Raw genomic sequence first — 25,903 nt, 5'->3', positions numbered from 1 at the left:
ATTCTGTGTGGAGTCTCCCTGCATGTTTTATTCAAAGGGTTATTACTGATAAAATGGAAGAATCAAAAACACTAAACGATAAGGATTAGATCAGATGTTTCTCGTAAAAAAGGCTGTTTATTCAAAATGCATTTACAATCCCAGGCAAAAGCTGAACTTTGATATTATATATGAAGATAAAGTAACTGGATGTAGCTGAGATGCTCATTCCATAAGCCTGTGCTGCACTTCCATTAGCTGTATAGATGAAGCATGATTTTGCATTTTAAAACATCTTGCACTACTTTAGATGAGAGAAAGTTCCTGGGTCATTTCACCTCAGCAGTGTCACCTGGGCCAACAGGGAAGCAGGTGGAGACAATGACCAAGCCAGTGCAACACTGACCGAAAGCCAGGCTTGCAAACTGAGGCATTTAACCCATTCCAGTACTTGTGTTTCCTTCAGATGCATGTTTTAGACCTGCTCTATATAATGAATGGGAGTTTAAAGCAAGGAAGATTTAGTGAATTATTTTGAGAGCTGCACCCTCTCTCTGCCATTCAGTCCCGGGTCTCTCTCAAGCAGAGGATGAGACCGTCACTGAGCTAGTCTACACTGCCACCTAGTGGCACTATGATGAATAACAGAATCACAACCCCTTCGTAAAATCAAACAGTAAGAAGTGCTGTTATGTTTCAGTTTTAGTTGCCTGCCATAGACATAAATAACGTGGGCTAGATCAGCCTAGTGTCTTTATATTAGTGCGCATCAACAACCGTCTAGCGCACAGCAGAGTGTTACCAGCAAATGAAAAACAGGAATTCCCCTGACCCTGGAATTGGAATTGGAACTGGAATTGGAATTGGAATTCCCCTGGCCCTGGCTTCAGTCATCCTTTGCTAGTGATTTGCACCATTTCTGTTAGAGAAGAAGGGTTTTGACCAACAGTGGTTTTCTGCCAGTCCCTCTCGCCCTTGGAAAAGTAGTAGCACTTTCTACTGAACTCCTTCCAGTCACAATCCAACCAACCAATCGACCAATCAATCAATCAACCAATCAATCAATCAACCAATCAATCAACCCACCAATCAACAAACCAATCAATCAATTAATCAATCAATAAACCCACCCACCAATCAATCAATCAATCAACCCACCAATCAACAAATCAAACAATCAATTAATCAATCAATCAATCAATCAATCAACCCACCAATCAACAAACCAATCAATCAATTAATCAATCAATAAACCCACACACCCATCAATCAATAAACCCACCAATCAACAAACTAATCAATCAACCAATCAATCAATAAACCCACCCACCAATCAACCAATCAATCAATCAATCAATTAATCAATCAACACATCAATCAATCAACACACCAATCAATCAATCAACTCATCAATTAATCAACCAATCAATCAATAAACCTATAAATCAATCAACTAATCAATTAACCAGTCAATCATTCAATCAATCAACCAGTCAATCAATCAACCCATCAATCAATAAATCAACCAATCAATCAATAAACCCATCCACCAACCAACCAATCAACCAATCAATCAATCAAACTATCAATCAATCAATCAATTAACCAACCCAACCACCAATCAATCAATCACTCAATCAATCAGCCAATCAATCAATCAACCAATCTATCAATCAATCAACCCACCCACCAATCAATCAATCAACCAACCAATCAACCAATCCTTCTGAATCTGGACAAGAGGCTCACGAAACTGCATCAGCCATCACAAGCATTACAAACAGACGCACCATAAAGACAGTAACCAGCATTACAGGCACATGTTCGGAGTAGCAGCTGGGAATGAGGTGCAGAAACAGAACCCGATCTAACAGCTAGTGTGCACCAGCGACAAAGGAGAATGAAGCCTGCTGAATAATTTTACTTTAACATATTGAATTACATACCGCTTTGAAGTTTTCCAACGTTTGTCTGTAGCGGTACACTCCAGTATGACGCATCGCATCAGCTGCAGGAAGGTGGAGGTTTTCCATGGAACCCACTGTATCTAGAATTGGAGGAATATCTTGTGCCTGGCCAATAGTGTGCAGTTTATGAACCATACTGTATATTTAGAAACAATGCACAATCAACCAGAACACAAACGTAAAATCCCCCCCTGACGGGTTCTGGTAAAGACAGAGTGTCAAGCGATGAAGCAGAACTGCAGAAGCTCGACGCTGCGCATGATTAACCCTCGCTATTAATAAAGAGAAAGAAATCACACAGGCCAAGTCAGTGTGGTGGAAGTGCTCTCAGAAGACTGTGGATTTACTCTGGTTCTTCACTGTTAGCAGTACACGATGGCACAGGAGAATATTTATGGGAATATTTCGACCTTTCAACATCAAATGCAAAGGATTAGACAAGAGAACGGTTTCTCAGGTAAAGTTTCCTTTGTTTCGATTTCAAGTAAAACGAGGGTGATGAGGCGCTGAATGAGGTGAATGTCTTTTCAATTTGTCATTTTTTATTAAGTATATGGGGAAACTACAAAGCGGTATGTAATTCAATCAGCTATTTTGAGGGAAGGAGATCTTACTCCAAACCTAGAGAAACAATATGTAAGAAACGTACACAGTGAAACACAATCCAGGTACATCTCGTCTCTTATCTCTGATCTAGCGTCACTTTTAGCTTAGGTGTGACTGGGATTCTAGTATTTTGAGTTATATAGTAAAAACTTTAAAACTTACAAAAAAAACCCCAAAGTATATACACGTGTTACATAGTAAGGATTTTACTGCAGGTGTACTTGATTCTAAAAGATTCATTTGGTGCACAATGGGATTCACATTTTAGACAAGACTTACAAACCCTGCCTGACTGCAGAACAGACTCACGGATTGTAGAGGAGAATCGCACCATTAATTTCAATAGGGATTTCACTGGGACCCAAAAACCATGTTGTACTCTACAGAATGCTAGTTTGGAGAGGGGCTGGATTAGACAGGTTTGACTGTAATCAGGGGTGCCAAACCCAGGGGGGCCCAGGGGGCCCGGCCCCCTTACTTTCTGACAAAAGAAACATGTGCTCAGCGGGCGCTTGTATAGCACACAGAGTTTAGTTGCTGTATATACTCTGCGTCCTTGTGGCAAAGTGGCTAGTGAAGGGGAACAGGTGTAGCGGGGATGCGATGCAGGAGTGAACAGGCAGACAACGGTATACAGTGGAAAATGGTGTTTTATTTATAATCCAGGTCTGGTGACCGTCAACTAATAAACCCCCGGCTATACACACCAATGTGTAAAGCACGAGGATAACAAAACAGGGCACAGTCCCGAACAAAAAAAGAACACACGGTCACCAGTCCTGGGTGAGTGCAGTCGTGCTGGTGCTTAGTGCAAACACAAGTATTTCGTGACGGTTAGTGCAGTGGTGCTCCGGATTGTGCTGACCCTCGGCGACAGCTCCGGAGATGTGCTCTAACTGTCTGGTGAAGTAAAACACAAACAATTACCACACAGACAAACACAACACAAAAAACACGTATCCCGTCTCTTTTCTTTATTTATTGAGAGCTCCTCTCTCAGTCCTTCTCTCTCTCGCGCTTTACCCAAAACGAAGGAAAAGAACAGCGTTACCCTGGCCCCTATATGTAATCCCGCATGATATCTAGGTAAACGGTTGCAGCTGCCTTATTACTTGCAGCTGCCCCTCGTTTACCTGTCAAATCAATACGGTCTTACAACAGAGTCTCGCTTCCTTCCAGGCTGACCCACTTCCCGGTCCCGGAAACGAACTGTCAGGCCAGCCCTTCCAGATACTTCTCCTCCCGTTCTTTAGCGCCCTCACAGGTCGGGAGGAAGATTTATCACCAGAACTCATTGTATTTCTGTCACAGTCCTACATAAAAGCAAGGCACTAATGATATCATATAAGAACCTAGGTTACTATCCAACACTACTGCTGAGCGCAGCTTTCCTGCTTCAACGACTGAAAACATACCTAAAACATTCCGGCAGTCTTCGCTCTTCGCCATCCTACTTCTGCTTTTTCTGAGCGAGATGTTTGTGGTTATCACTTTCTGTTCTTTGAAACCAAAATTATCTGTAGTGCTTTAAATAAAGACTTCCTGGGAGAGTGCTTCATAACTGACCGGTGCGGTCAGCAGCATGGCTGACGATGTCTATGGAAACAGTGACTTCCATCAACAAATTGGAAAAAGAAAACACAGAGACAGGGAAAGATACCAAGCTCCAGGTACATCTCGGCTCTTACCTCTGATCAAGGGTTACTTTAAGCTTAGGTGTGACGGGGATTGTAGTATCTTGTCATGGGAGTAGCTGTGTTATATAGTAATATATATATATATATATATATATATATATATATATATATATATATATATATATATATTATATATATATATATACACACACTGCTGTCTTGGACACATTCAGGAGTTACAATGTATATGGATGTTGTAGCATCAGTGGTTAACCCGGTCCTCCGCTGGTTTCTGCTGTTGTGCAGCTTTGACTGTTGTTGATGCAGCTTGGTTTGGGTGGGAGAGGTCAGGCTTGTCGTTTAGCGGTCTTTGGTTTGCGTTGATCAGGGTCTGCAAGAACTTATGATCACAGCAACTCAGGGTGAACTGTTCATGGACAGCTGATGTGAGGTGTTGTGGTGGTTATTCCATCACAGCTACCCTGTGGTTCTCAACGGGGGGAGGGGGGGGGGGGGGGGAGCGAAGCAATCTAAGGATGGGGGAGGGGGGCACGAGAAGCATCCTATATATATATATAGATAAATTAATCTGTGGGGCAGCAGTGTGGAGTAGTGGTTAGGGCTCTGGACTCTTGACCAGAGGGTTGTGTGTTCAATACCTAAATTGTTCTAGTAAAAACCAACTGTATAAATGGGTAATTGTATGTAAAAATAATGTAATTGTATGTAAAAATAATGTGATATCTTGTTACAATTGTAAGTTGCCCTGTATAAGGGCATCTGCTAAGAAATGAATAATTTGTGTAATATTATGCTATGGCTTCATTTTTGTAATTTATTTTAGATGTTTAGTTTGTGAGATGTTTGTTCAAAATAAAAGTGCATTCTCAAAATTACGTTTTCATAAAGAGACACAGTATTTAGTAAGTAAGGGGTCTGAGAGAGGAACAATGTGCAATACAATCCCAACACCCCACTTCTGTAAAACACAAGCAATTACACTGAAATAATAACAAGTTCATTTCTGCCAATACACAATAACATATTATATATATATATATTTTTTTTGCTGTGTTTTTTTAAAAGTGTTTGCTGAAATATGCATAAAGTTGTCTTCGAAATCCCAAGTTTGTTCCTGGGCAGTGATGTAGAAAACGCAGTCTGTTTTGCTTGCTATTGTGATCAAGTTTTGCTAAGTAGGGGGTCTGTTGCATTTTTTATTTCAACAGCAGGAGTGGATGATGAAGATGATGAAGCCGACTATGAAAATATTGAAGATTCTATTGAAATGGAGGAGAAAAAAACAAACCAAACGGAAGCATTCAAAGAGGAAGTGAAAGCACAGACAGCCACAAGTAGGCTATTTATTCACTGCTTCCTAAAACAACATTTAACAGATATTCTATTGAGTTCACGCTTTCTATTGAGTTCACAATTAGCACTTCATGGAATGAAAGTCAAACCTCTGTTTGTGTGTTCTGTGCTGAACAGGAAGACTGAATGTCACCGACCTCAGTCATTATTGTGAGAAGTGTTGAATTTAAATCAAGGGAAGTAATGTTAAATACAATGCATTAGTAAGGCATTTCTGGTAAAAAAAGCTGTTTATTCAAAATGCATTTACAATCCCAGGCAAAAGCTGAACTTTGATATTATATATGAAGATAAAGTAACTGGATGTAGCTGAGATGCTCATTCCATAAGCCTGTGCTGCACTTCCATTAGCTGTATAGATGAAGCATGATTTTGCATTTTAAAATATAACATCTTGCACTACTTTAGATGAGAGAAAGTTCCTGGGTCATCTCACCTCAGCAGTGTCACCTGGGCCAACAGGGAAGCAGGTGGAGACAATGACCAAGCCAGTGCAACACTGACTGAAAGCCAGGCTTGCAAACTGAGGCATTTAACCAATTCCAGTACTTGTGTTTCCTTCAGCTGCATGTTTGAGACCTGCTCTATATAATGAATGGGAGTTTAAAGCAAGGAAGATTTAGGGAATTATTTTGAGAGCTGCACCCTCTCTCTGCCATTCAGTCCCGGGTCTCTCTCAAGCAGAGGATGAGACTGTCACTTAGCTAGTCTACACTGCCACCTAGTGGCACTATGATGAATAACAGAATCACAACCCCTTCGTAAAATCAAACAGTAAGAAGTGCTGTTATATTTCAGTTTTAGTTGCCTGCCATAGACATAAGTAACGTGGGCTAGATCAGCCTAGTGTCTTTTTATGAGTGCACATCAACAACCGTCTAGCGCACAGCAGAGTGTTACCAGCAAATGAAAAACAGGAATTCCCCTGACCCTGGCTTCAGTCATCCTTTGCTAGTGATTTGCACCATTTCTGTCAGAGAAGCTGGCTGAGGGAATTTCTTACCAGCTCTTGTTGGGTTTTGACCATTGCAAGCACAGCGTCTTGATTGTAACAGAATTCCTTTGCTTTCTGCCAGTCCCTCTTGCCCTTGGAAAAGTAGTAGCACTTTCCACTGAACTCCTTCCAGTCACAATCCACCCATCCACCCACCAACCAACCAATCAACCAATCAATCAATCAACCAATCAATCAATAAACCCACCCACCAACCCACCAATCAAACAGACGCACCATAAAGACAGTAACCAGCATTACAGGCACATGTTCGGAGTAGCAGCTGGGAATGAGGTGCAGAAACAGAACCCGATCTAACAGCTAGTGTGCACCAGCGACAAAGGAGAATGAAGCCTGCTGCATAATTTTACTTTAACATATTGAATTACATACCGCTTTGAAGTTTTCCAACGTTTGTCTGTAGCGGTACACTCCAGTATGACGCATCGCATCAGCTGCAAGAAGGTGGAGGTTTTCCACAGAACCCACTGTATCTAGAATTGGAGGAATATCTTGTGCCTGGCCAATAGTGTGCAGTTTATGAACCATACTGTATATTTAGAAACAATGTGCGATCAACCAGAACACAAACGTAAAATCCCCCCCTGACGGGTTCTGGTAAAGACAGAGTGTCAAGCGATGAAGCAGAACTGCAGAAGCTCGACTCTGCGCATGATTAACCCTCGCTATTAATAAAGAGAAAGAAATCACACAGGCCAAGTTAGTGTGGTGGAAGTGCTCTCAGAAGACTGTGGATTTACTCTGGTTCTTCACTGTTACCAGTTCAACATCAAATGCAAAGGATTAGACAAGAGAACGGTTTCTCAGGTAAAGTTTCCTTTGTTTCGATTTCAAGTAAAACGAGGGTGATGAGGTGCTGAATGAGGTGAATGTCTTTTCAATTTGTCATTTTTTATTAAGTATATGGGGAAACTACAAAGCGGTATGTAATTCAATCAGCTATTTTGAGGGAAGGAGATCTTACTCCAAACCTAGAGAAACAATATGTAGGAAACGTACACAGTGAAACACAATCCAGGTACATCTCATCTCTTATCTCTGATCTAGCGTCACTTTTAGCTTAGGTGTGACTGGGATTCTAGTATTTTGAGTTATATAGTAAAAACTTTAAAACTTACAAAAAAAACCCCCAAAGTATATACACGTGTTACATAGTAAGGATTTTACTGCAGGTGTACTTGATTCTAAAAGATTCATTTGGTGCACAATGGGATTCACATTTTAGACAAGACTTACAAACCCTGCCTGACTGCAGAACAGACTCACGGATTGTAGAGGGGAATCACACTATTCATTTCAATAGGGCTTTCACTGGGACCCAAAAACCATGTTGTACTCTACAGAATGCCAGTTTGAAGAGGGGCTGGATTAGACAGGTTTGACTGTAATCAGGGGTGCCAAACCCAGGGGGGCCCAGGGGGCCCGGCCCCCTTACTTTCTGACAAAAGAAACATGTGCTCAGCGGGCGCTTGTATAGCACACAGAGTTTAGTTGCTGTATATACTCTGCGTCCTACATAAAAGCAAGGCACTAATGATATCATATAAGAACCTAGGTTACTATCCAACACTACTGCTGAGCGCAGCTTTCCTGCTTCAACGACTGAAAACATACCTAAAACATTCCGGCAGTCTTCGCTCTTCGCCATCCTACTTCTGCTTTTTCTGAGCGAGATGTTTGTGGTTATCACTTTCTGTTCTTTGAAACCAAAATTATCTGTAGTGCTTTAAATGAAGACTTCCTGGGAGAGTGCTTCATAACTGACCGGTGCGGTCAGCAGCATGGCTGACGATGTCTATGGAAACAGTGACTTCCATCAACAAATTGGAAAAAGAAAACACAGAGACAGGGAAAGATACCAAGCTCCAGGTACATCTCGGCTCTTATCTCTAGTCTAGGGTTACTTTAAGCTTAGGTGTGACGGGGATTGTAGTATCTTGTCATGGGAGTAGCTGTGTTATATAGTAAAATATATATATATATATATATATATATATATATATATATATATATATATATACACACACACACTGCTGTCTTGGACACATTCAGGAGTTATAATGTATATGGATGTTGTAGCATCAGCGGTTTACTCCGGTCCTCCGCTGGTTTCTGCTGTTGTGCAGCTTTGACTGTTGTTGATGCAGCTTGGTTTGGGTGGGAGAGGTCAGGCTTGTCGTTTAGCGGTCTTTGGTTTGCGTTGATCAGGGTCTGCAAGAACTTATGATCACAGCAACTCAGGGTGAACTGTTCATGGACAGCTGATGTGAGGTGTTGTGGTGGTTATTCCATCACAGCTACCCTGTGGTTCTCAACGGGGGGAGGGGGGAGGGGGGGGGGGGGGAGCGAAGCAATCTAAGGATGGGGGAGGGGGGCACGAGAAGCATCCTATATATATATATATATATAGATAAATTAATCTGTGGGGCAGCAGTGTGGAGTAGTGGTTAGGGCTCTGGACTCTTGACCAGAGGGTTGTGTGTTCAATACCTAAATTGTTCTAGTAAAAACCAACTGTATAAATGGGTAATTGTATGTAAAAATAATGTAATTGTATGTAAAAAATAATGTGATATCTTGTTACAATTGTAAGTTGCCCTGTATAAGGGCATCTGCTAAGAAATGAATAATTTGTGTAATATTATGCTATGGCTTCATTTTTGTAATTTATTTTAGATGTTTAGTTTGTGAGATGTTTGTTCAAAATAAAAGTGCATTCTCAAAATTACGTTTTCATTTATTCCATATTTTTAAAGAGAAGAGAATTTTTAAAGAGACACAGTATTTAGTAAGTAAGGGGTCTGAGAGAGGAACAATGTGCAATACAATCCCAACACCCCACTTCTGTAAAACACAAGCAATTACACTGAAAAAAATAACAAGTTCATTTCTCCCAATACACAATAATATTTATATATTTTTTGCTGTGTTTTTTTTTTTTAAGTGTTTGCTGAAATATGCATAAAGTTGTCTTCGAAATCCCAAGTTTGTTCCTGGGCAGTGATGTAGAAAACGCAGTCTGTTTTGCTTGCTTTTGTGATCATGTTTTGCTAAGTAGGGGGTCTGTTGCATTTTTAATTTCAACAGCAGGAGTGGATGATGAAGATGATGAAGCCGACTATGAAAATATTGAAGATTCTATTGAACGGAAGGAGGAAAAAACAAACCGAACGGAAGCATTCAAAGAGGAAGTGAAAGCACAGACAGCCACAAGTAAGCTATTTATTCACTGGTTCCTAAAACAACATTTCACAGATATTCTATTGAGTTCACGCTTTCTATTGAGTTCACAATTAGCACTTGATGGAATGAAAGTCAAACCTCTGTTTGTGTGTTCTGTGCTGAACAGGAAGACTGAATGTCACCGACCTCAGTCATTATTGTGAGAAGTGTTGAATTTAAATCAAGGGAAGTAATGTTAAAACTTTACAATGCATTAGTAAGACCTCATCTAGAATATTGTGTTCAGTTCTGGTCACCTCGTTACAAAAAGGATATTGCTGCTCTAGAAAGAGTGCAAAGAAGAGCAACCAGAATTATCCCGGGTTTAAAAGGCATGTCATATGCAGACAGGCTAAAATAATTGAATCTATTCAGTCTTGAACAAAGAAGACTACGCGGCGATCTGATTCAAAATCCTAAAAGGTATAGACAATGTCGACCCAGGGGACTTCTTTGACCTGAAAAAAGAAACAAGGACCAGGGGTCACAAATGGAGATTAGATAAAGGGGCATTCAGAACAGAAAATAGGAGGCACTTTTTTACACAGAGAATTGTGAGGGTCTGGAAACAACTCCCCAGTAATGTTGTTGAAGCTGACAACCTGGGATCCTTCAAGAAGCTGCTTGAGGAGATTCTGGGATCAATAAGCTACTAACAACCAAACGAGCAAGATGGGCTGAATGGCCTCCTCTCGTTTGTAAACTTTCTTATGTTCTTATGTTCTTATGTTCTTATGTAAACTGCAATTACAGCTATAAAGAACTATTCTGAAACTATTTATTGTGAATTATTGTTATTATTTTCCAGCTCACAATGTCTGCGGAACCAAATCGATTGTGTTTCTCTACGTTCTGCTGATCGCTAGCTCTGTGATGTGGGCGGCTCTGCTCTCCTTGCTGTTTGTGAAATGTAAGTACGACGAGCCTCAATAAAGGAAATGCAGCTGAGGTTGAGGTAGTGGTGTTTGAGTGGAGAGGTTATAACCTCAGTTCTCCTTCTCTGACAGCAGACTGGTGATTTCTAAAACAGTTTCAAGTATTAAACAAAAACCACACAAATAAACCAGAATGTTTACTGCAATTTCAGTGGAATAAAAATAAATAAATACAATAAAAATTTAAGAGCCCCACATATGATCTGTTTTTTTTTCAGGCACTGCAGAAATACAAACCCTGAAAACTCTCCTGACAGAAAAAGGTACATATCCTTCGTTTTTCATTTTTGAAAGTCCTGTGAATTGGCCCTCTGCTCCACTTTGGCTATGATTGTAGATTTTTACATGGGGCTCTTAGCTGGTAGAATGTCAGATCCTGACAGATGCCGTTCGTAGCACTATCGCTAGATGACCAGACACTGAGAGCGCCACCTTGTGTTTAAAGAGGGCAAGGTCCTCTTATTTAAATACCTTGACTTTGGGTTCCCTCGACACTTTTTTTTTAATTGACAATTTGGCACAGAGCAAAAGGTAGCAAAGACAAAGAGGGGTTTCAGTATAAGAAATAATGAATTAAAAGATTAAAAATGTGAGGGTAAAGTTCCCCTAGGAGGTACATTTCAATAAAACAAACACTGTACCATTTAAACACACACAAGACTGGGTTTGTTGTAAACCCAACAGCCTGCACAGAAACACCTTGGGATGTATTTGATAGTCAAATTATGAACATCAAGTAGTCTAGGAGGAAGATACACCACAGACCTGCAGATATTGTTAGTGCCAGGTGATCTATTGAATTAGTTTAGAGACTTCTCGTAACTTCAGCTCACCAATCGGATGTCTTCTTTCACAGATTCTCAAATGAGGGCAAATTTTGTGAATTACGTTTCTAATGGTAAGTGTTAATAGCATGATGTTTGATCTGAGTGCTGCTGGACACAGATTAAAAAATAAGATTATGCATGTTGTCTTTTTAAAATGATATCCTTATATTAGTCAGCACATGTTTTAAATATATTTGTTTCAATTTAAGCCAAAAAATGTAATCTGCAATAGTGCATAATTTAATTACACGTTGTATTTTTTATTAACTTTCTTCGGGTATTGGTGTTTGAGTTGTGAGGTTAAATCCTCAGTTCTCCTTCTCTGAGGGCAGACCGGTGATTTCTAAAGGAGTTTCAAATATAAAAAAACACACAAATAAACCAGAATGTTTACTACAATATTAGGGGAATAAAAATAAATAAATACAATAAAAAATTAAGAGTTCCACATATGATCCTTTTTTTTTGTTTTCAGGCACTGCAGAAATACAAACCCTGAAAACTCTCCTGACAGAAAAAGGTACATATCCTTCGTTTTTCATTTTTGAAAGTCCTGTGAATTGGCCCTCTGCTCCACTTTGGCTATGATTGTAGATTTTTACATGGGGCTCTTAGCTGGTAGAATGTCAGATCCTGACAGATGCCGTTCGTAGCACTATCGCTAGATGACCAGACACCGAGAGCGCCACCTTGTGTTTAAAGAGGGCAACGTCCTCTTATTTAAATACCTTGACTTTGGGTTCCCTAGACACATTACAGAAGGCTGTGTGGTCCAGTGGTTATAGAAAAGGGCTTGTAACCATAAGGTCCCTGATTCAAATCCCGACTCAGCCACTGACTCATTGTGTGACCCTGAGCAAATCACTTAACCTCCTTGTGCTCCGTCTTTCGGGTGAGACGTAGTTGTAAGTGACTCTGCAGCTGATGCATAGTTCACACACCCTAGTCTCTGTAAGTCGCCTTGGATAAAGGCGTCTGCTAAATAAACAAATAATAATAATTAGTTTAGAGACTTCTGATCATTTTAGCTCACTGATTTGTCTTTTTCACAGATTCTCAAATCGTGGCAAAGTTTGAGAATTACATTTCTAAAGGTAAGTGTAAGGTAATGTTTTGGCGTTTGATCTGCGTGCTGCAGGCCACAGTTATCTTTTTATGTGAAGTACTTTACCAATTTCTGTAGGGTGGAGATTTCTCACAGCACCAGCTCACTGATTTGTGTCTCCTTTCAGATTCTCAGATCATTGAAAATGTTACAAAACTGGAAAAATATGTTTATAAAGGTAAGTCCTAAAGGCAGAATTGCTAGGGATTGTACATGTTTGCTATCATGTTGTGCATTTCATTTTCTTACAGAATGTTAGTGTTGCATTTCACAGATAATGAGTAAATATTTAAACCAAAGCGAACGTATCTCTGCTTTGTACTGAATTCCATATTAGGTCTGAATCCAACATGAAAAATGTGTTTGTTTTTCAGAGTGGTAGAGACATTCTGTAGTCGAACCTACAGCATCCCCGTGGGGTGTCGAGGAGTAAACCGAGGCTGACTGTATATATATTTGTTTGGTGGAGGAGTCGGGGAGGAGTGTTTCACCAGTGTTTTTGACCTGTGTTTTTGTAAATGTGTCATGACGGTGAAAGCCCAGCTTACAAGTGTTCATTCTTCCAACTGGGGCAGGATAGTGCTGTGGCCCAAGATGTTAGGGCAGTAAAGGAGACTCAGAAGCTGCAGTGAAGCCCTGTTTGCTCACGTTTATTAAACAATTATAAACCAACAGGGCCAAAATAAAAGGTTCAAACAAAAGGATAAACACATATAAGCTGGGCATTCACCTTCACTACACCATTTACAAAAACTCTCACCCCAAACTCCTCCACCAGAGGAAGGATTTAGCATCCCTTTTATATACATATGGCCATTCCCCAATTAGCACTCAGTTACCTAATTAGGGAATGGCCACACCTGTGATTGTTGGCAGGGACAGATTTAACCCCATCCCTGCCAAACGTAGCCCTGTTTACACTGGCAGGGGGTCCGCCTGCCACACCCAGTATAGTAATCCTGCCCCTCAATTGTTTCTCTAGTGTGTGCCAATACCTGCAGTGGTAGCTGGAACTTGTTCAATGGGGCCTTCTACTACTTTTCCAAGGAGAACAAGGTCTGGAAAGAAGCACGCACATTCTGTCAATCCCAAAACTCAGACCTTGCAGTGATCAACAGCGAAGAAGAGCTGGTAAGAAACAGTTAGTGATTATCAAACAGTATACTTCCCCCTCTGAAAATGAAAATGATTGCCTAACGTAGCAAAGCCCCTGCAACCTGTTGCACAATTTACAGGTTTTGTGAGGCTTCAATAAAGAACTCGAGTCGGCTCAAATAAAAGCACATTACTGAAAAAACTTTCTTACAGAATTTTGTGAGCCCCTGATAAAACAAACCAGCGAAACGGAGCAAGCCTAGAAAAACATTACAAGTTATTTTATTGTTATTATGAATTAATCATTTAGCGGATATATTTTTTATCCAAAGTGACTTACAGAGAGTAGGGGGTGAACTATGCATCAACAACTGCTGCTGCGGAGTCACTTCCAATAGGACCTCGTTTGTTTGACGTCTCATCCGAAGGACTGAACACAAGGAGGTTAAGTGACTTGCTCAGGGTCACACACAGTGTGTCAGTGATTGAGCTGGGATTAGAACAGGGAACATCCTGGTATCAAGCTCCTTTCTTTAACCACTGGACTACCAAGCCTCCGTTTTAATCTCTGCTACATATAAATACTAATAATGCAATTGTGTTTTTAGAAATATCTACAGGACAAAGGACCCGCAAAAGAACTGTGGCTTGGACTGAGTGATTCAGATAACGAAGGCACCTGGAAGTGGCTGGATGGACGTGTGGTTGAGAAGAGGTAAGCACTTGGAGTGATGGGTTCCTGACCTTAAAAACTCCACCAAGGTGGTCATGTTAAACAAACACTGACCCACAGTAAAGTACAATGTCCCACTCGTTCTCATTTTCTTTGGAAAGTATATCGTTCATGTTATTTTATTGTGTCCAAATTCTGCACAAGCTTCCTCAGTCCCCTCTTTTGCCAACTGCTTCCCACGCCCCTTCCAAAACTAGAGAAACGCTCCATTAAACCATAACTCAGTTTGACCCTTCTTGAAAACGAGACCGCTTTCTGTCCTGAAAACATTTGAAAGAAAACGCCCAATTCTAACTGCGACCACAAGAACTGAACTGAAGAGTTCCCTAGTAAACGCACATTTTCAATCCTTATGGGCATCTGTGACATTCTTGCAATATTGTTTATAGGGAATTCTGAACCAAATAACTTGTGCGGTTTTATTGTTTAGATTGTGGCATAAAGGAGAACCAAACAACTATGAAAACAATGAAGACTGTGGGCTGCTGAGCAATGGCCTGCTAAATGACTTAACATGTGAAGCAAAAGTGCACTGGATTTGTGAAAAGCGACTTTGAAATCCTCTCTGCTTTATTTTTCACAATACCTTTTTAAATCATCCAGGATCATGCACGTTGAAATTTTTCTGTTATTTTATGCTTGTATGATTTTGTATTCCTGTTTTCATGTTTGCTGTTAGTGTTTCTGTCCTGTTTGAATGATTTATTGATTTTTGTAAAGTGTTATTTCTCTTGCCAGGACCCCCTTGACACTGAGATGTATATCTCAAGGGCTCTGTCCTGCTTAAATAAATACCATTTTAATAACTTCACTATAATGAACCCTAACGAACACACGTTTTTAACGATCCCAACAGCAAGAACCAATTTTTTTCAATGCAAATTAGCCCTATTAGAATGCTCAAGTACAGGATCGACCCGGATACAATGATCTCAGTACTGACTGACACCGAACTCTCTCCAGTGTCAAGTGTGTTACAGTGAAAACAAACACCATGGTTGACTAATTCAAAGGTAAAGCTAATTCAAAGATGACCTATTGTAGTACGAATCATGCATGACGAATGCAATCGTTGCCTGTCCGTCATCTTCACACAAACTGCAAGCAGGCAACGGGCATGAGGAGCAATCTACGCTGGATAGTTTTTTCAAGAGAAAGGGCATGTAATTACTGTATTCAGCATGTAAGTGTACATTCTTTCCTTTTTCATTTCTTTACTGTTTTCTCTTAAATATACCACAGGGGGGATTAGTGTGGGTGTAATTTATATGTGGAAACAGGTTTGCATTGTGTGCTTTTTGGAGTTGTGATGTTTCATCAAATGATTGTTTACAGACGGGCGCTCGATTGAGACTTGCTGCCTGCCTGTCTTCTGCGTGTGTCCTCTGTGCGTTACCATCGTTGGTAGCGTCACATGACCCGTTTGTTTCCTTTCTGTTTTCTGTTTAATAAATCCTGCTCGCCTGTGTCGGCGTTTCAACTCCAACTCCCATGTCACTCTGTCTTGCAATGCGGTTACCCACACATGTGACACGAGTACCTTATCACAATACCGTTTAAATGTTGATCAATGTGAAGGGATCAATATATATATGGTACAAGTGGTTGTCTCTTAACTTACACCAATAAGTAGGGGATAGTCCTTCAAACTTCAGTTTCCCATGGCTCTGGAGAATCGAGACAGCTAAGGTCGTTCCTTAATGATACACACTAACTCAAGTGTTAAAGATTCTTTTCATTTTATTTAGACAAACAGGAGATTTAAAAGTCCACGTCGACGCTGCGTTTCGAATCGAACGAGTCTTCGTCAGGTGATGAATACAGTGATCAAATATGAGCAGCACCTCTCTTTATACAGCTCAAAGTTCATTACATTCAATCATAATATCAATCAACACATCAATGGCAAGTTTAAATCTTAACACAACACTTTGGTAATATTTATTTCGTCTCTTCATTTAATTGGTCGATGAATATCATTTTTCAATTAAAATCAAACAGCAATTAAGAAGAAGCCAACGATTAACATATATCAAAGCATTCCAATCACATTCAGAATCATGATACGAATTACAACATTTACAAGAATGGACTTAGCTCTAAATTCTCATTGAGGACATGCGGTTCCATTGTTCTTAAAGTAAATATCCAATAGGCTTCCCTTTTTAACAGTAACTTTACTATATTCCCCCTCTCTCGGGTATTGACACCTTTTCTAATCCAACAAATTTAAGGCTTGAAACTGAACAATGTTTCATTGTTTGATAATGTCTAGCAATTGCATAGTCTAAGTTATTATTGCGAATAGCTGCCTTATGTTCCACTATCCTTGTTATTAAATTTCATTTTGTTTGACCGATATATACTAAGCATGTAAATGACAAGAGTTGTATTGCAATTGATGAGATTATATATATATTGAAACAGAATCTCACCACTCTGTGGTTCTTTGCCCCTTTAAGAACAGACCCAGGACACAGGAACTTGATTTTTACTGCGCTGATGCGCTATTTTTTTTAATAAACAAATACACACAAATAAAACAAAAGCCAAAAATAAACACCTAGCTATTTTTGAGTGTGAACTAAACATAAATCAGGAACCTAAACCAAAACAGGACAGCTAAGCTGTTTACCTGTTGCAAAATAAACAAAACAACACACACTGTTTTCACGCAGATCACACCAAAAGGCTTTACACTACCTTGCTTTTATTTTATATATATATATATATATATATATATATATATATATATATATATATATATATATATATATATATAAAATAAAAGCCAGGCTTGCAAACTGTACCAATTCCAGTACTTGTGGTTCCTTCAGCTGCATGTTTTAGACCTGCTCTATATAATGAATGGGAGTTTAAAGCAAGGAAGATTTAGGGAGGTATTTTTCAGAGCTGCACCCTCTCTCTGCCATTCAGTCCCGGGTCTCTCTCAAGCAGAGGCTGAGACCGTCACTGAGCTAGCCTACACTGCCACCTAGTGGCACTATGATGAATAACAGAATCGCAACCCCTTCATAAAATCAAACAGTAAGAAGTGCTGTTATATTTCAGTTTTAGTTGCCTGCAGTAGACATAAGTATGCGGGCTAGATCAGCATAGTGTCTTTATATTAGTGCGCATCAACAATGATCTAGCGCACAGCAGAGTGTTACCAGCAACACCAAAGAAAACTTGAAGTGGCAGAGCACTAGATGGCGCTGCTCTTCTATTAAGACACTTTGCCTGATCTAGCCTGTGTTACATAGAGAAGCAGCTAGAACTGAAGAGCAGCTCCTGAGGTCCAGGAAATGCATCTCAACACCGGCTTTGTAATTCAAGAGACTCAGAAGGATTGCAAACAGCACAAAATGTTAAAGGGCGTAACAAATTCCGAGGTTGGACTAGAGAGACTCAGAATGACTGTAACCGCGTGCAGGCAGTTCTAAAGTGTCTTCTCACAAATCCACCGCTGTTTGACGCTGCAAGGTATGTCATTGAGTTTCCCTGCAGTGATCTCTCCACAGTCTTCTTCACCGGCGTTGTTCGGCTCTCCAGAATTCCAAAGGCTAAACAACGAGGGAGGGGGGGGGGGGGCATCAGTTATACGGTGCACCACGCCCAATAAAAACTATTCCACAGCCGTCAACAAAAGTTTAACATCACCTACAATTTTATGAATGAGACGTAAAAAAAGCCATAGCTGTATATCATGCAAAAAGATTTCCACATTAAGTACATTGTAACTCTGCATAATAACATTGTAATTATATGTAAGTACACATGTATTTACTAAATAACTACACTTTAGAGACATTTCATGTGAAGTGATACTCAGAAATCTTACCTGCCAGCAACTGAACTTCCATCTAACCACTTCCAGTTACTCTCTGATTCCAGGTCGCTCAGTCCAAGATGGTGATCTGTTGAGACTTGGCTTCCTATGTAGTTCTGAAAACACAGTTGGATCAAGTTGGCAAGATTGTATTCGGTCACAGTGTAGCTTAATGTTCTCTGTAAGAGAAACTTCTACAGCTCTGGCCAAAAGTTTTGCATTGAATTTTAGGATTGATTACACTTTTATATAAAAAAAACAAAACATATGAGCATATGTAACAGGGCAAGAAGCCTTGTACATGGATTTTGTTTAGTTTTAGAACGGGGTCTCCCTGTGCAGTTTATTTTGTATTTCTGTTGTTGTATTGTTGTATTATCGTGATGATTTATCTGTTATTATCGTTATGACGGCGAGAGCCATGCGCTGTGTTTGTTATTGTTTTTGTTTATTTTTAAAACGTGTTCTGGCAGAGGCGAGATTGGTGCTCGTCCTCTGCCAGGAATAAATTAAAAACCTCGTGCAGAAGGTGGCCATCTCCCGAGTTAATTAAGTGATTAATTTGTTGCTAATCGGGAGATGGTCACTAGCATAAAAGCCTGCAGCTCTCTGCACTCAGGGGGGTGTTAGAGTGGAGAGAGAGAGAGAGAGAGAGAGAGAGAGAGAGAGAGAGAGAGAGAGAGAGAGAGAGAGAGAGAGAGAGAGAGAAAAAGAGAAAAACGAATTAACAGCCCAGCCTGACCTGTATTGTTTAATATTTTGTGTTCGGGATTTGTTTTGTTTACCTGTTTTATTTTGCTCTCTGTTTTGTTTAAATATTTTATTTCTTTTTGTATTATTTGAATAAAACGACACCGCCGCGTCTCTCTTTTGATCTGCAGTTACCTGTGTGTGAGTTCTTCCTGTGTCTGACCTGACGTCACGGCCCAGCCATCCTGTCACAGCATAATTTAGATATTTTATTTAACATCCTGTAATTAAATAAACTGCAAAATGATATCGCAACAGTCAACCCGGAAGCCATAATAGTAGTACAGTAGTTCAAGTTGGATTCCGAAATGTCACATTTTTCTCTTTGTCAGTTTTTTTGTTAAGTATACGAGAAACTACAAAGCAGTATGTAATTCAATATGTTAATGTAACATTGTTCAGCGGGTTTCATTTGACTTTATGAAGCAACATTTATTAATTCTATAGGGTAATGCAAAACTTTTGGCCAGAGCTGTTTCATAAACATATTATGAAATGTGTTGACAAATATGAGCCTTTTCATGCATGAAATATTGAACCGTTAATTGACTAATTACAGTGACTTTAATTTAAGTAATTTGTTGCCACTGTGAGTCGCTCATTTGAACAGAATACTGCTAATTGCAATTTTGACCAGTTATGTGCTAGACATGATTAAAAGGGGATGGGGGATTGGAATTGATTTTCAAAAAAAATTGGAATTGGAATTGGAATTCCCCTGACCCTGGCTTCAGTCATCCTTTGCTAGTGATTTGCACCATTTCTGTTAGAGAAGCTGGCTGAGGGAGTTTCTTACCAGCTCTTGTTGGGTTTTGACCATTGCAAGCACAGCGTCTTGATTGTAACAGAATTCCTCTGCTTTCTGCCAGTCCCTCTCGCCCTTGGAAAAGTAGTAGCACTTTCCACTGAACTCCTTCCAGTCACATGGGCAGGTCCTGAAGACACACACTAAAGACAACATTGAGAAATAAGAAATATCTGCATGATTAACTCATTAACAATTTCACCTAAGAAAAACAAATAGATTTTTTTATTTCACTGAACTATTTATTCATGAATAGATGACCTCCTGTCATCTGCATTTTCCTAATCATTATTTCTCATCTGTTTAATATTCTATTGTATAATTTGCTCTTGTTCGTTCTGTTTAGAGCAGTATTTACCATTCTTACTGTCTATTTCTGCACCGCATGCTTCTAGAATGATTGTGAGGTGCGGGGCAGCAGATTATCACTGTGCACTGAAGCCTGGAAGTGAAACAACGTGTACAACGCTGATATGCTTCTCTGTTTCACTTCCTCTAGATAGAATGATCAATGATGAGAACTCAATCCTGGAGAACCCAGAACCACATTCAAACACCATAAAAAAAACACAAAGGGATGGTCGAAATAAAAAAGGCATTTGAAGCTGCTTGCTTTTTAAAGGTGCACTTTCACAATGAACATATTGGATTGCAAACCACTTTGTAGTTTTCCACATACTTAACTAGAAGCTGACACAAATTGAAAAATGTGACATTTCGAAATCTAACATGAAATACTACTGTACTACTATTATGGCTACCGGTAGAATTTTGCAATATCATTTTGTAGTTTCGAAATATAGTTTTTTATATTTGTTTGGCCGTTGCTGCTGGTATTGACTAAAGAGATCAACAGATACAGAAGTTGATGGGAATAGCGATTGGATGCAATATAATCACTTACCTTGAGATCTTAGGCTTGAAAAAGCCTTTTCCAGGTTCTGAACATCTGTCCAAATCTGCACATCTGTTAAAAAATAATCAATAAAGGTTGTAATAGCAACTAATGTGTTTAACTAATCAGGCTATTCTGTTTTACATTGAAATGATTTATTTGAGGGATACTTTTTTATTATCCGAGTGGCTCCAGTATTTATTTATTATCTTTTTCACTTTGCTTTAATTCTGCCCACACAGAGGGGGCGGGGCTGGCAGAGTTGAAAGGTCACATGATCAGTGGAGAGAGTTCAGGGGAGAGAGTTCAGGGGAGAGAGTTCAGGGGAGAGAGTTCAGGAGAGAGAGTTCAGGGGAGAGAGTTCAGGGGAGAGAGTTCAGGGGAGAGAGTTCAGGGGAGAGAGTTCAGGGGAGAGAGTTCAGGAGAGAGAGTTCAGTGGAGAGAGAGTTCAGTGGAGAGAGAGTTCAGTGGAGAGAGAGTTCAGGAGAGAGAGTTCAGTGGAGAGAGTTCAGTAGAGAGAGTTCAGTAGAGAGAGTTCAGTGGAGAGTTCAGTGGAGAGAGTTCAGTGGAGAGAGTTCAGTAGAGAGAGTTCAGTAGAGAGAGTTCAGTAGAGAGAGTTCAGTAGAGAGAGTTCAGTGGAGAGTTCAGTGGAGAGAGTTCAGTGGAGAGAGTTCAGTAGAGAGAGTTCAGTAGAGAGAGTTCAGTAGAGAGAGTTCAGTAGAGTTCAGTAGAGTTCAGTGGAGAGTTCAGTTTTGTTTAACCCTTTTGTTTTGTTTTCTGTGTTTTGTTTTGTTAAATAAAAGTGTGTGGAAGTGCTAAACTGCAGTTACTGACTCTGGGTTTGATATCCCTGCTGTTGAGCAGCCTTGACCGTCTGCCGCTTCACCATCTGAACAGAGACTAGCAAGAGATCAAATCAAACCCCATCTCACCAGCTTGTTGGAAGGACCTCAGTATTGCTACCGACCTGCATCTTTCAGTTGAGAAATATTCCTTTCTAACTTCTTTACATCCAAAGAGACCTCGAAGCCTGAAAAAGTGTTCAATCAAATAAAGTAAAAGCTGCAGTTACATTGTTATATAAGGTATTACTACAGGGTGTATTGATTGTTAATGTAGTTTGAAACAGATTCTAGGGCCTGTATTCACTTGAACTATCATCCATACATAACTATGCAACACTCATTAGTAATAAATGTATTTATTTGTTATGAGTGGAATTTCAAAATCAAGTAACAGAATTTGCTACCATTTTGGTCATTGGAAAAACAAAGGGTTTTTTTATGTACTGGACACTTTCTGATGTCAACAATTAACAACTTTTTTTACTGGTCACTTTTTTGATGTCTATGTTCTGACAAATTCCCGATGCCTTACACACTACGTTAACAGAAATACTGAAACTAGCAAAATAGACTCTGGGGCTAATGTTCAAAGCTTTGTACTCCAAGAGTCAATTACTCGTTTTTGTCTCAACTTGAAATGTTGTTTTTAAACCTTTGAGACAATATTGTAATTCACTGAGTGTTTATTCGTGGGTGAATCCTAAACCCCAAATCTCACCTTCTGATTTCAGCTGGAGAATGTCCGATTCAACCTTCTGCATTTGTGAAGAGCCTGCAAATGAACGTGCAGGTAAACTAACAGAGTTTAGACTCTTTTACATTCAGCTTCTCACTACAATGTAAGTGTGTTCACAGAGCACAAACTAGGAGAGAATAGGGAAGTGGGCAGAAGTATATTACACAGGGGTAAAGTACACCCTAAATCAGAGCTCTGGCCAAAAGTTTTGCATCCCCCTACAGAATTAACTCATTTTGCTTCATAAAGTCGAACGAAACCTGTTGAACAATGTTACACTAACATATTGAATTGCATACCGCTTTGAAGTTTTTCATATACTTAATGGGAAACCAAAATCATCTAACATGAAATACTGTACTACCATTATGGCTTCCGGTAGACTTTTGCGATATCATTCTGGTAGTTTTAATGGTCTCAATCCTAAAAATGTAGGTGATGCCAAACTTTTGTCCATAGCTGCAGATGAATAAAAGCTGTCATTTGATCATACTGAAAACCTGTATCAATGTCTCAAACCCATTCAGTCCACATTTAATTGTGCTCAGTAATGTACGATTCAGTTGGGTGATACTTATCAAGCGATTATTGATTATAATAATTCTAAAGCTTCATATGCATGTTTTGGCCCCAGTAGTTCTCATGAATGCCTCAGTGTGATGATGTATTAAATCATACGCCGGTTTACAAAGCAGCACTCTGTGTGGAAATACAAAAGAAACTAGCAAAACTCTTACTATTTATCAGTGAAGTCTTTTTAGTATTCCACGTACCTCCCAATGAAATGCTTTGTAGTGATGACTAAACCCTAAATAAGTGTTTTTATTTTAATCTTAGTTTTCCTATTTTACAATCAAAAGTCTATTTTTATTTTATTTTTCATTCAATTTTTTTTTTAATTGTTCTATTTTTACAAACTGGCTTTTTATCTTAGTTTTTCTAACTGGACAATTAAAGTCACATTTTGTATCTCTTTTTTTAAAATTGTTAATTGTTTGTTTGTGTGTGCGTGTGCGTGTCTGTGTCTGTGTGTGTGCGTGTGCGTGTGTGTGTGTGTGAAAGCGTGTGTATGTGTGTGTGTGCCTGTGTGTGTGTGTGCGTGTGTGTGTGTGTGTCTGCGTGCGTGTGCGTGCGTGTGCGTGCGTGCGTGTGTGTGTGAATTGTTGTTAAATACCAAATCTCACCTTCTGTTTTCAGCTGAAGGATATCTGATTCTACCTTCCTCATTTGTGAAGAGCCTGCAAATGAACACAGAGCCTTAAGAGACCTAACATTCACCTCTTCATGTGACTAAGGTATAGGTAAATCTGAGAGATCAGCACCCATCAAAAGCTTTTTTTAATCAGGAATGTGTAGGCGTGAGTACATTTATTATAGCATTGCATTTCATTTGCAACGGCTTAGCCCAATTCTGTGGAAGGCTTTGCAATGCAGAGCAATTCAAAAGAACAGTTCCTACCGTTCTCCCTTATGAGTGACACTTCCATATCCAGGCGCTGTATTGTTGCAGACATCTCTGAGTCTAGAGAAGACATGCTTTTAAAGTTAATATTCAAGAATGCCCAAGTCATTTCTCTGTGCCCAAACCAATTTGAATTCTACAATGGTGAAGAAAAGTGGTTCTAAATTGTGGTGAGCAGAACTGAACACGGTACTGTGAGTGAGGTCTCACCAGTGTGTTATACAGCCTCAATATAACCTCCTGTTGATTTTGAATATCACCACCACGGTTTGCCTTTTTAATTGCTGACCATGTGTCTGGCTGCTGACAGCGAGGAGTCTTATTGCAACACCAGGGTCTTCTTGAAGGGGTTTATTCATCTTCTGAATTTGGTCTCTAAGTCCAACATTTCATTAACAGGTCGATGTTTCAATGAAGAGGACACAAGCTGGATACAAACAAACACATTCCTCTAGAGGTAAATCATTTATTACAGAACGCTCCATTAAGAACTCCCGAAGTACAGTCTTGCTGCTGATTCAGTTACATGTGATTCTATAAAGCAGTTTCGCTGTACTTACATTTAACAAATGTGAAGGAGAACACAGCAGCCAACATCAATGCAAGCACCACCAGCATGGCGGACACAATGCACCTGCTGACAATGAAACCTAGAAAACAGGAAACTCATGCGCGAGATTATTTATTAAAACATAGACTGCTGCATTATACAGATTTTACACTACGTTCTTTGGCTTTGCCTTTCGAGGTACCCCATAAATTCACTCACAGATAAGTGGAGAGACTGACCGTAGGGAAGCCATGGGCAGGGGGCAGGATAGCTGCCCTCCCCTGTTAGACAAAGACAAAAAGCAGGTGGAGGTGGAGAGGAGGAGGCGAGCTCTGGTGCACAGTGGGGATGTAACGGATTGAGGTAAAAATCCCTTCCTTGTCCATCATTGGACGTATTGTTTAATCGAAGGACAAATAAGATACTAGCTATTCGACCGACGATTTGATCTGGTATTGGGAGAGACTAAAACATGCTGATGTTTACATGATTAAATTTCAGGTCAAAAGTGAGTTCCCTGCCAGGACCACCACTTTGCTTTATTTATTACAAGAGCAGCTTTCAATGGTTCTCTGAGCTTATATACATATAATACACCATCAGTGCTTAATATCTTTGCATCCCTGAACAGATCATCAGCCTCTTCATATACCGTACATGCAAATCATTTTAAAGTAAAAAACAACATGCATCCATTTTATAGGAATGGCAAAATCAGGTCATTTATTGCCCCTTTGACTCCAAATAAATGCCTCATTCACCATACACATGTCATGCTGTAATGATCCACTGGTAAATCTCCAAAACATACTGTTGATAATGATGGAAAAAATGAAGTTGTACCTTTAGTGCCTTTTTTCCTTTGTTCGTCGTCAATATCAAACTTATTATAAATGGCCTGTCGATCGCTGATGCCATGACCAAACGTTTCAGCTGCAAAACAAACAATTAAGAAAGAAGTCAGGCTGCTTCCTCCTCCAAAGTCTTCAGTACAGAGCTGCCTAAACAGAATCTTGGGTAGTGCTCTCCGCACCCAAGCGGGAGTCAGTGCTTTTCAAACAACTGAAGAAACAACTGATTGAGTTTGTGCTGATTCAGCATGTGGATTTTACTGCTTAAAAGATTGAACTCCACAACAATACGGTACTCATCGGTTTTGTTCAGGGTTTAGAAAAAGCATTTGTAAATGTTACTGCAGTTTATACTTTGATTTTCATAACTTTGGTCTTCAGCTTAATTCCTGTATTGGCCACACAGTACAGTAAAGATCTTTCTGTCTCTCCTTTGCGCTCCATCACCCTTGTAAATCAAAACTTTACCTGGGAAATCGCTCTCTTGTCTAATCCTTTCCATTTGATGTTGAACGGTCGAAATATTCCCGTAAATATTCTCCTGTGCCATCGTGTAGTGCTAACAGTGAAGAACCAGAGTACCTCCACAGTCTTCTGAGAGCACTTCCTCCACACTGACCTGGTCTGTGTGATTTCTTTCTCTTTATTAATAGCGAGGGTTAATCATGCGCAGAGTCGAGCT

General features: G+C 39.8%; 2 protein-coding genes across 10 annotated transcripts; one reads left to right on the top strand and one right to left on the bottom strand.

Moving 5' to 3' along the window:
• Positions 1–2,239: 2,239 nt before the first annotated feature.
• LOC131706696 (hepatic lectin-like) lies at positions 2,240–16,093 on the top strand. Of its 8 annotated transcripts, none has more exons than XM_059008287.1 (12): positions 2,240–2,403; positions 5,422–5,544; positions 9,666–9,791; positions 10,609–10,710; positions 10,954–10,998; positions 11,592–11,633; positions 12,038–12,082; positions 12,615–12,656; positions 12,795–12,845; positions 13,650–13,798; positions 14,371–14,477; positions 14,926–16,092. In XM_059008287.1, the coding sequence occupies exons 1-12, from the start codon at positions 2,322–2,324 to the stop codon at positions 15,050–15,052; spliced, it is 1,041 nt and encodes a 346-aa protein (XP_058864270.1). In that variant the 5' UTR covers positions 2,240–2,321; the 3' UTR covers positions 15,053–16,092. The 8 variants fall into 8 exon arrangements, with proteins under 8 accessions (XP_058864270.1, XP_058864269.1, XP_058864268.1 ...); XM_059008286.1 differs by having other exon boundaries at positions 5,419–5,544; XM_059008285.1 differs by lacking the exon at positions 2,240–2,403 and adding an exon at positions 3,904–4,222 and having other exon boundaries at positions 5,419–5,544; positions 9,669–9,791; positions 14,926–16,093.
• A 1,198-nt stretch (positions 16,094–17,291) lies between these two features.
• Positions 17,292–25,823, bottom strand: LOC117409847 (C-type lectin domain family 4 member M-like). Of its 2 annotated transcripts, none has more exons than XM_034913716.2 (11): positions 25,690–25,823; positions 25,214–25,303; positions 24,381–24,470; positions 23,818–23,880; positions 23,543–23,596; positions 22,341–22,394; positions 21,745–21,807; positions 20,787–20,849; positions 19,874–20,025; positions 18,340–18,443; positions 17,292–18,061 (listed from the first exon to the last, which is right to left on the bottom strand). In XM_034913716.2, the coding sequence occupies exons 1-11, from the start codon at positions 25,769–25,771 to the stop codon at positions 17,938–17,940; spliced, it is 939 nt and encodes a 312-aa protein (XP_034769607.2). In that variant the 5' UTR covers positions 25,772–25,823; the 3' UTR covers positions 17,292–17,937. The 2 variants fall into 2 exon arrangements, 1 of the variants encoding a protein (XP_034769607.2); XR_009310761.1 differs by lacking the exon at positions 17,292–18,061 and adding an exon at positions 19,213–19,298 and having other exon boundaries at positions 18,382–18,443.
• Positions 25,824–25,903: the final 80 nt, after the last annotated feature.

This window comes from Acipenser ruthenus, chromosome 36, assembly GCF_902713425.1.
Source record: "Acipenser ruthenus chromosome 36, fAciRut3.2 maternal haplotype, whole genome shotgun sequence".
NCBI classification, from domain to species: Eukaryota; Metazoa; Chordata; class Actinopteri; order Acipenseriformes; family Acipenseridae; genus Acipenser; species Acipenser ruthenus.
Note: the sequence above shows the minus strand (reverse complement) of the source record. Positions and strands in the feature narration are given on the sequence as shown.

Bases quoted from the DNA above. Each gene is read 5' to 3' on its own strand.
- LOC131706696 (XM_059008283.1), top strand. From the start codon at position 4,135: ATGGCTGACGATGTCTATGGAAACAGTGACTTCCATCAACAAATTGGA. The intron at 12,083-12,614 runs GTACATATCCTT...TCTTTTTCACAG, and splicing joins AACTCTCCTGACAGAAAAAG to ATTCTCAAATCGTGGCAAAG. The intron at 13,799-14,370 runs GTAAGAAACAGT...TTGTGTTTTTAG, and splicing joins TCAACAGCGAAGAAGAGCTG to AAATATCTACAGGACAAAGG.
- LOC117409847 (XM_034913716.2), bottom strand. From the start codon at position 25,771: ATGGCACAGGAGAATATTTACGGGAATATTTCGACCGTTCAACATCAA. The intron at 20,850-21,744 runs GTCGGTAGCAAT...ATTTTTTAACAG, and splicing joins TTCTCAACTGAAAGATGCAG to ATGTGCAGATTTGGACAGAT. The intron at 20,026-20,786 runs GTAAGTGATTAT...TGTTGTCTTTAG, and splicing joins TTCAAGCCTAAGATCTCAAG to TGTGTGTCTTCAGGACCTGC.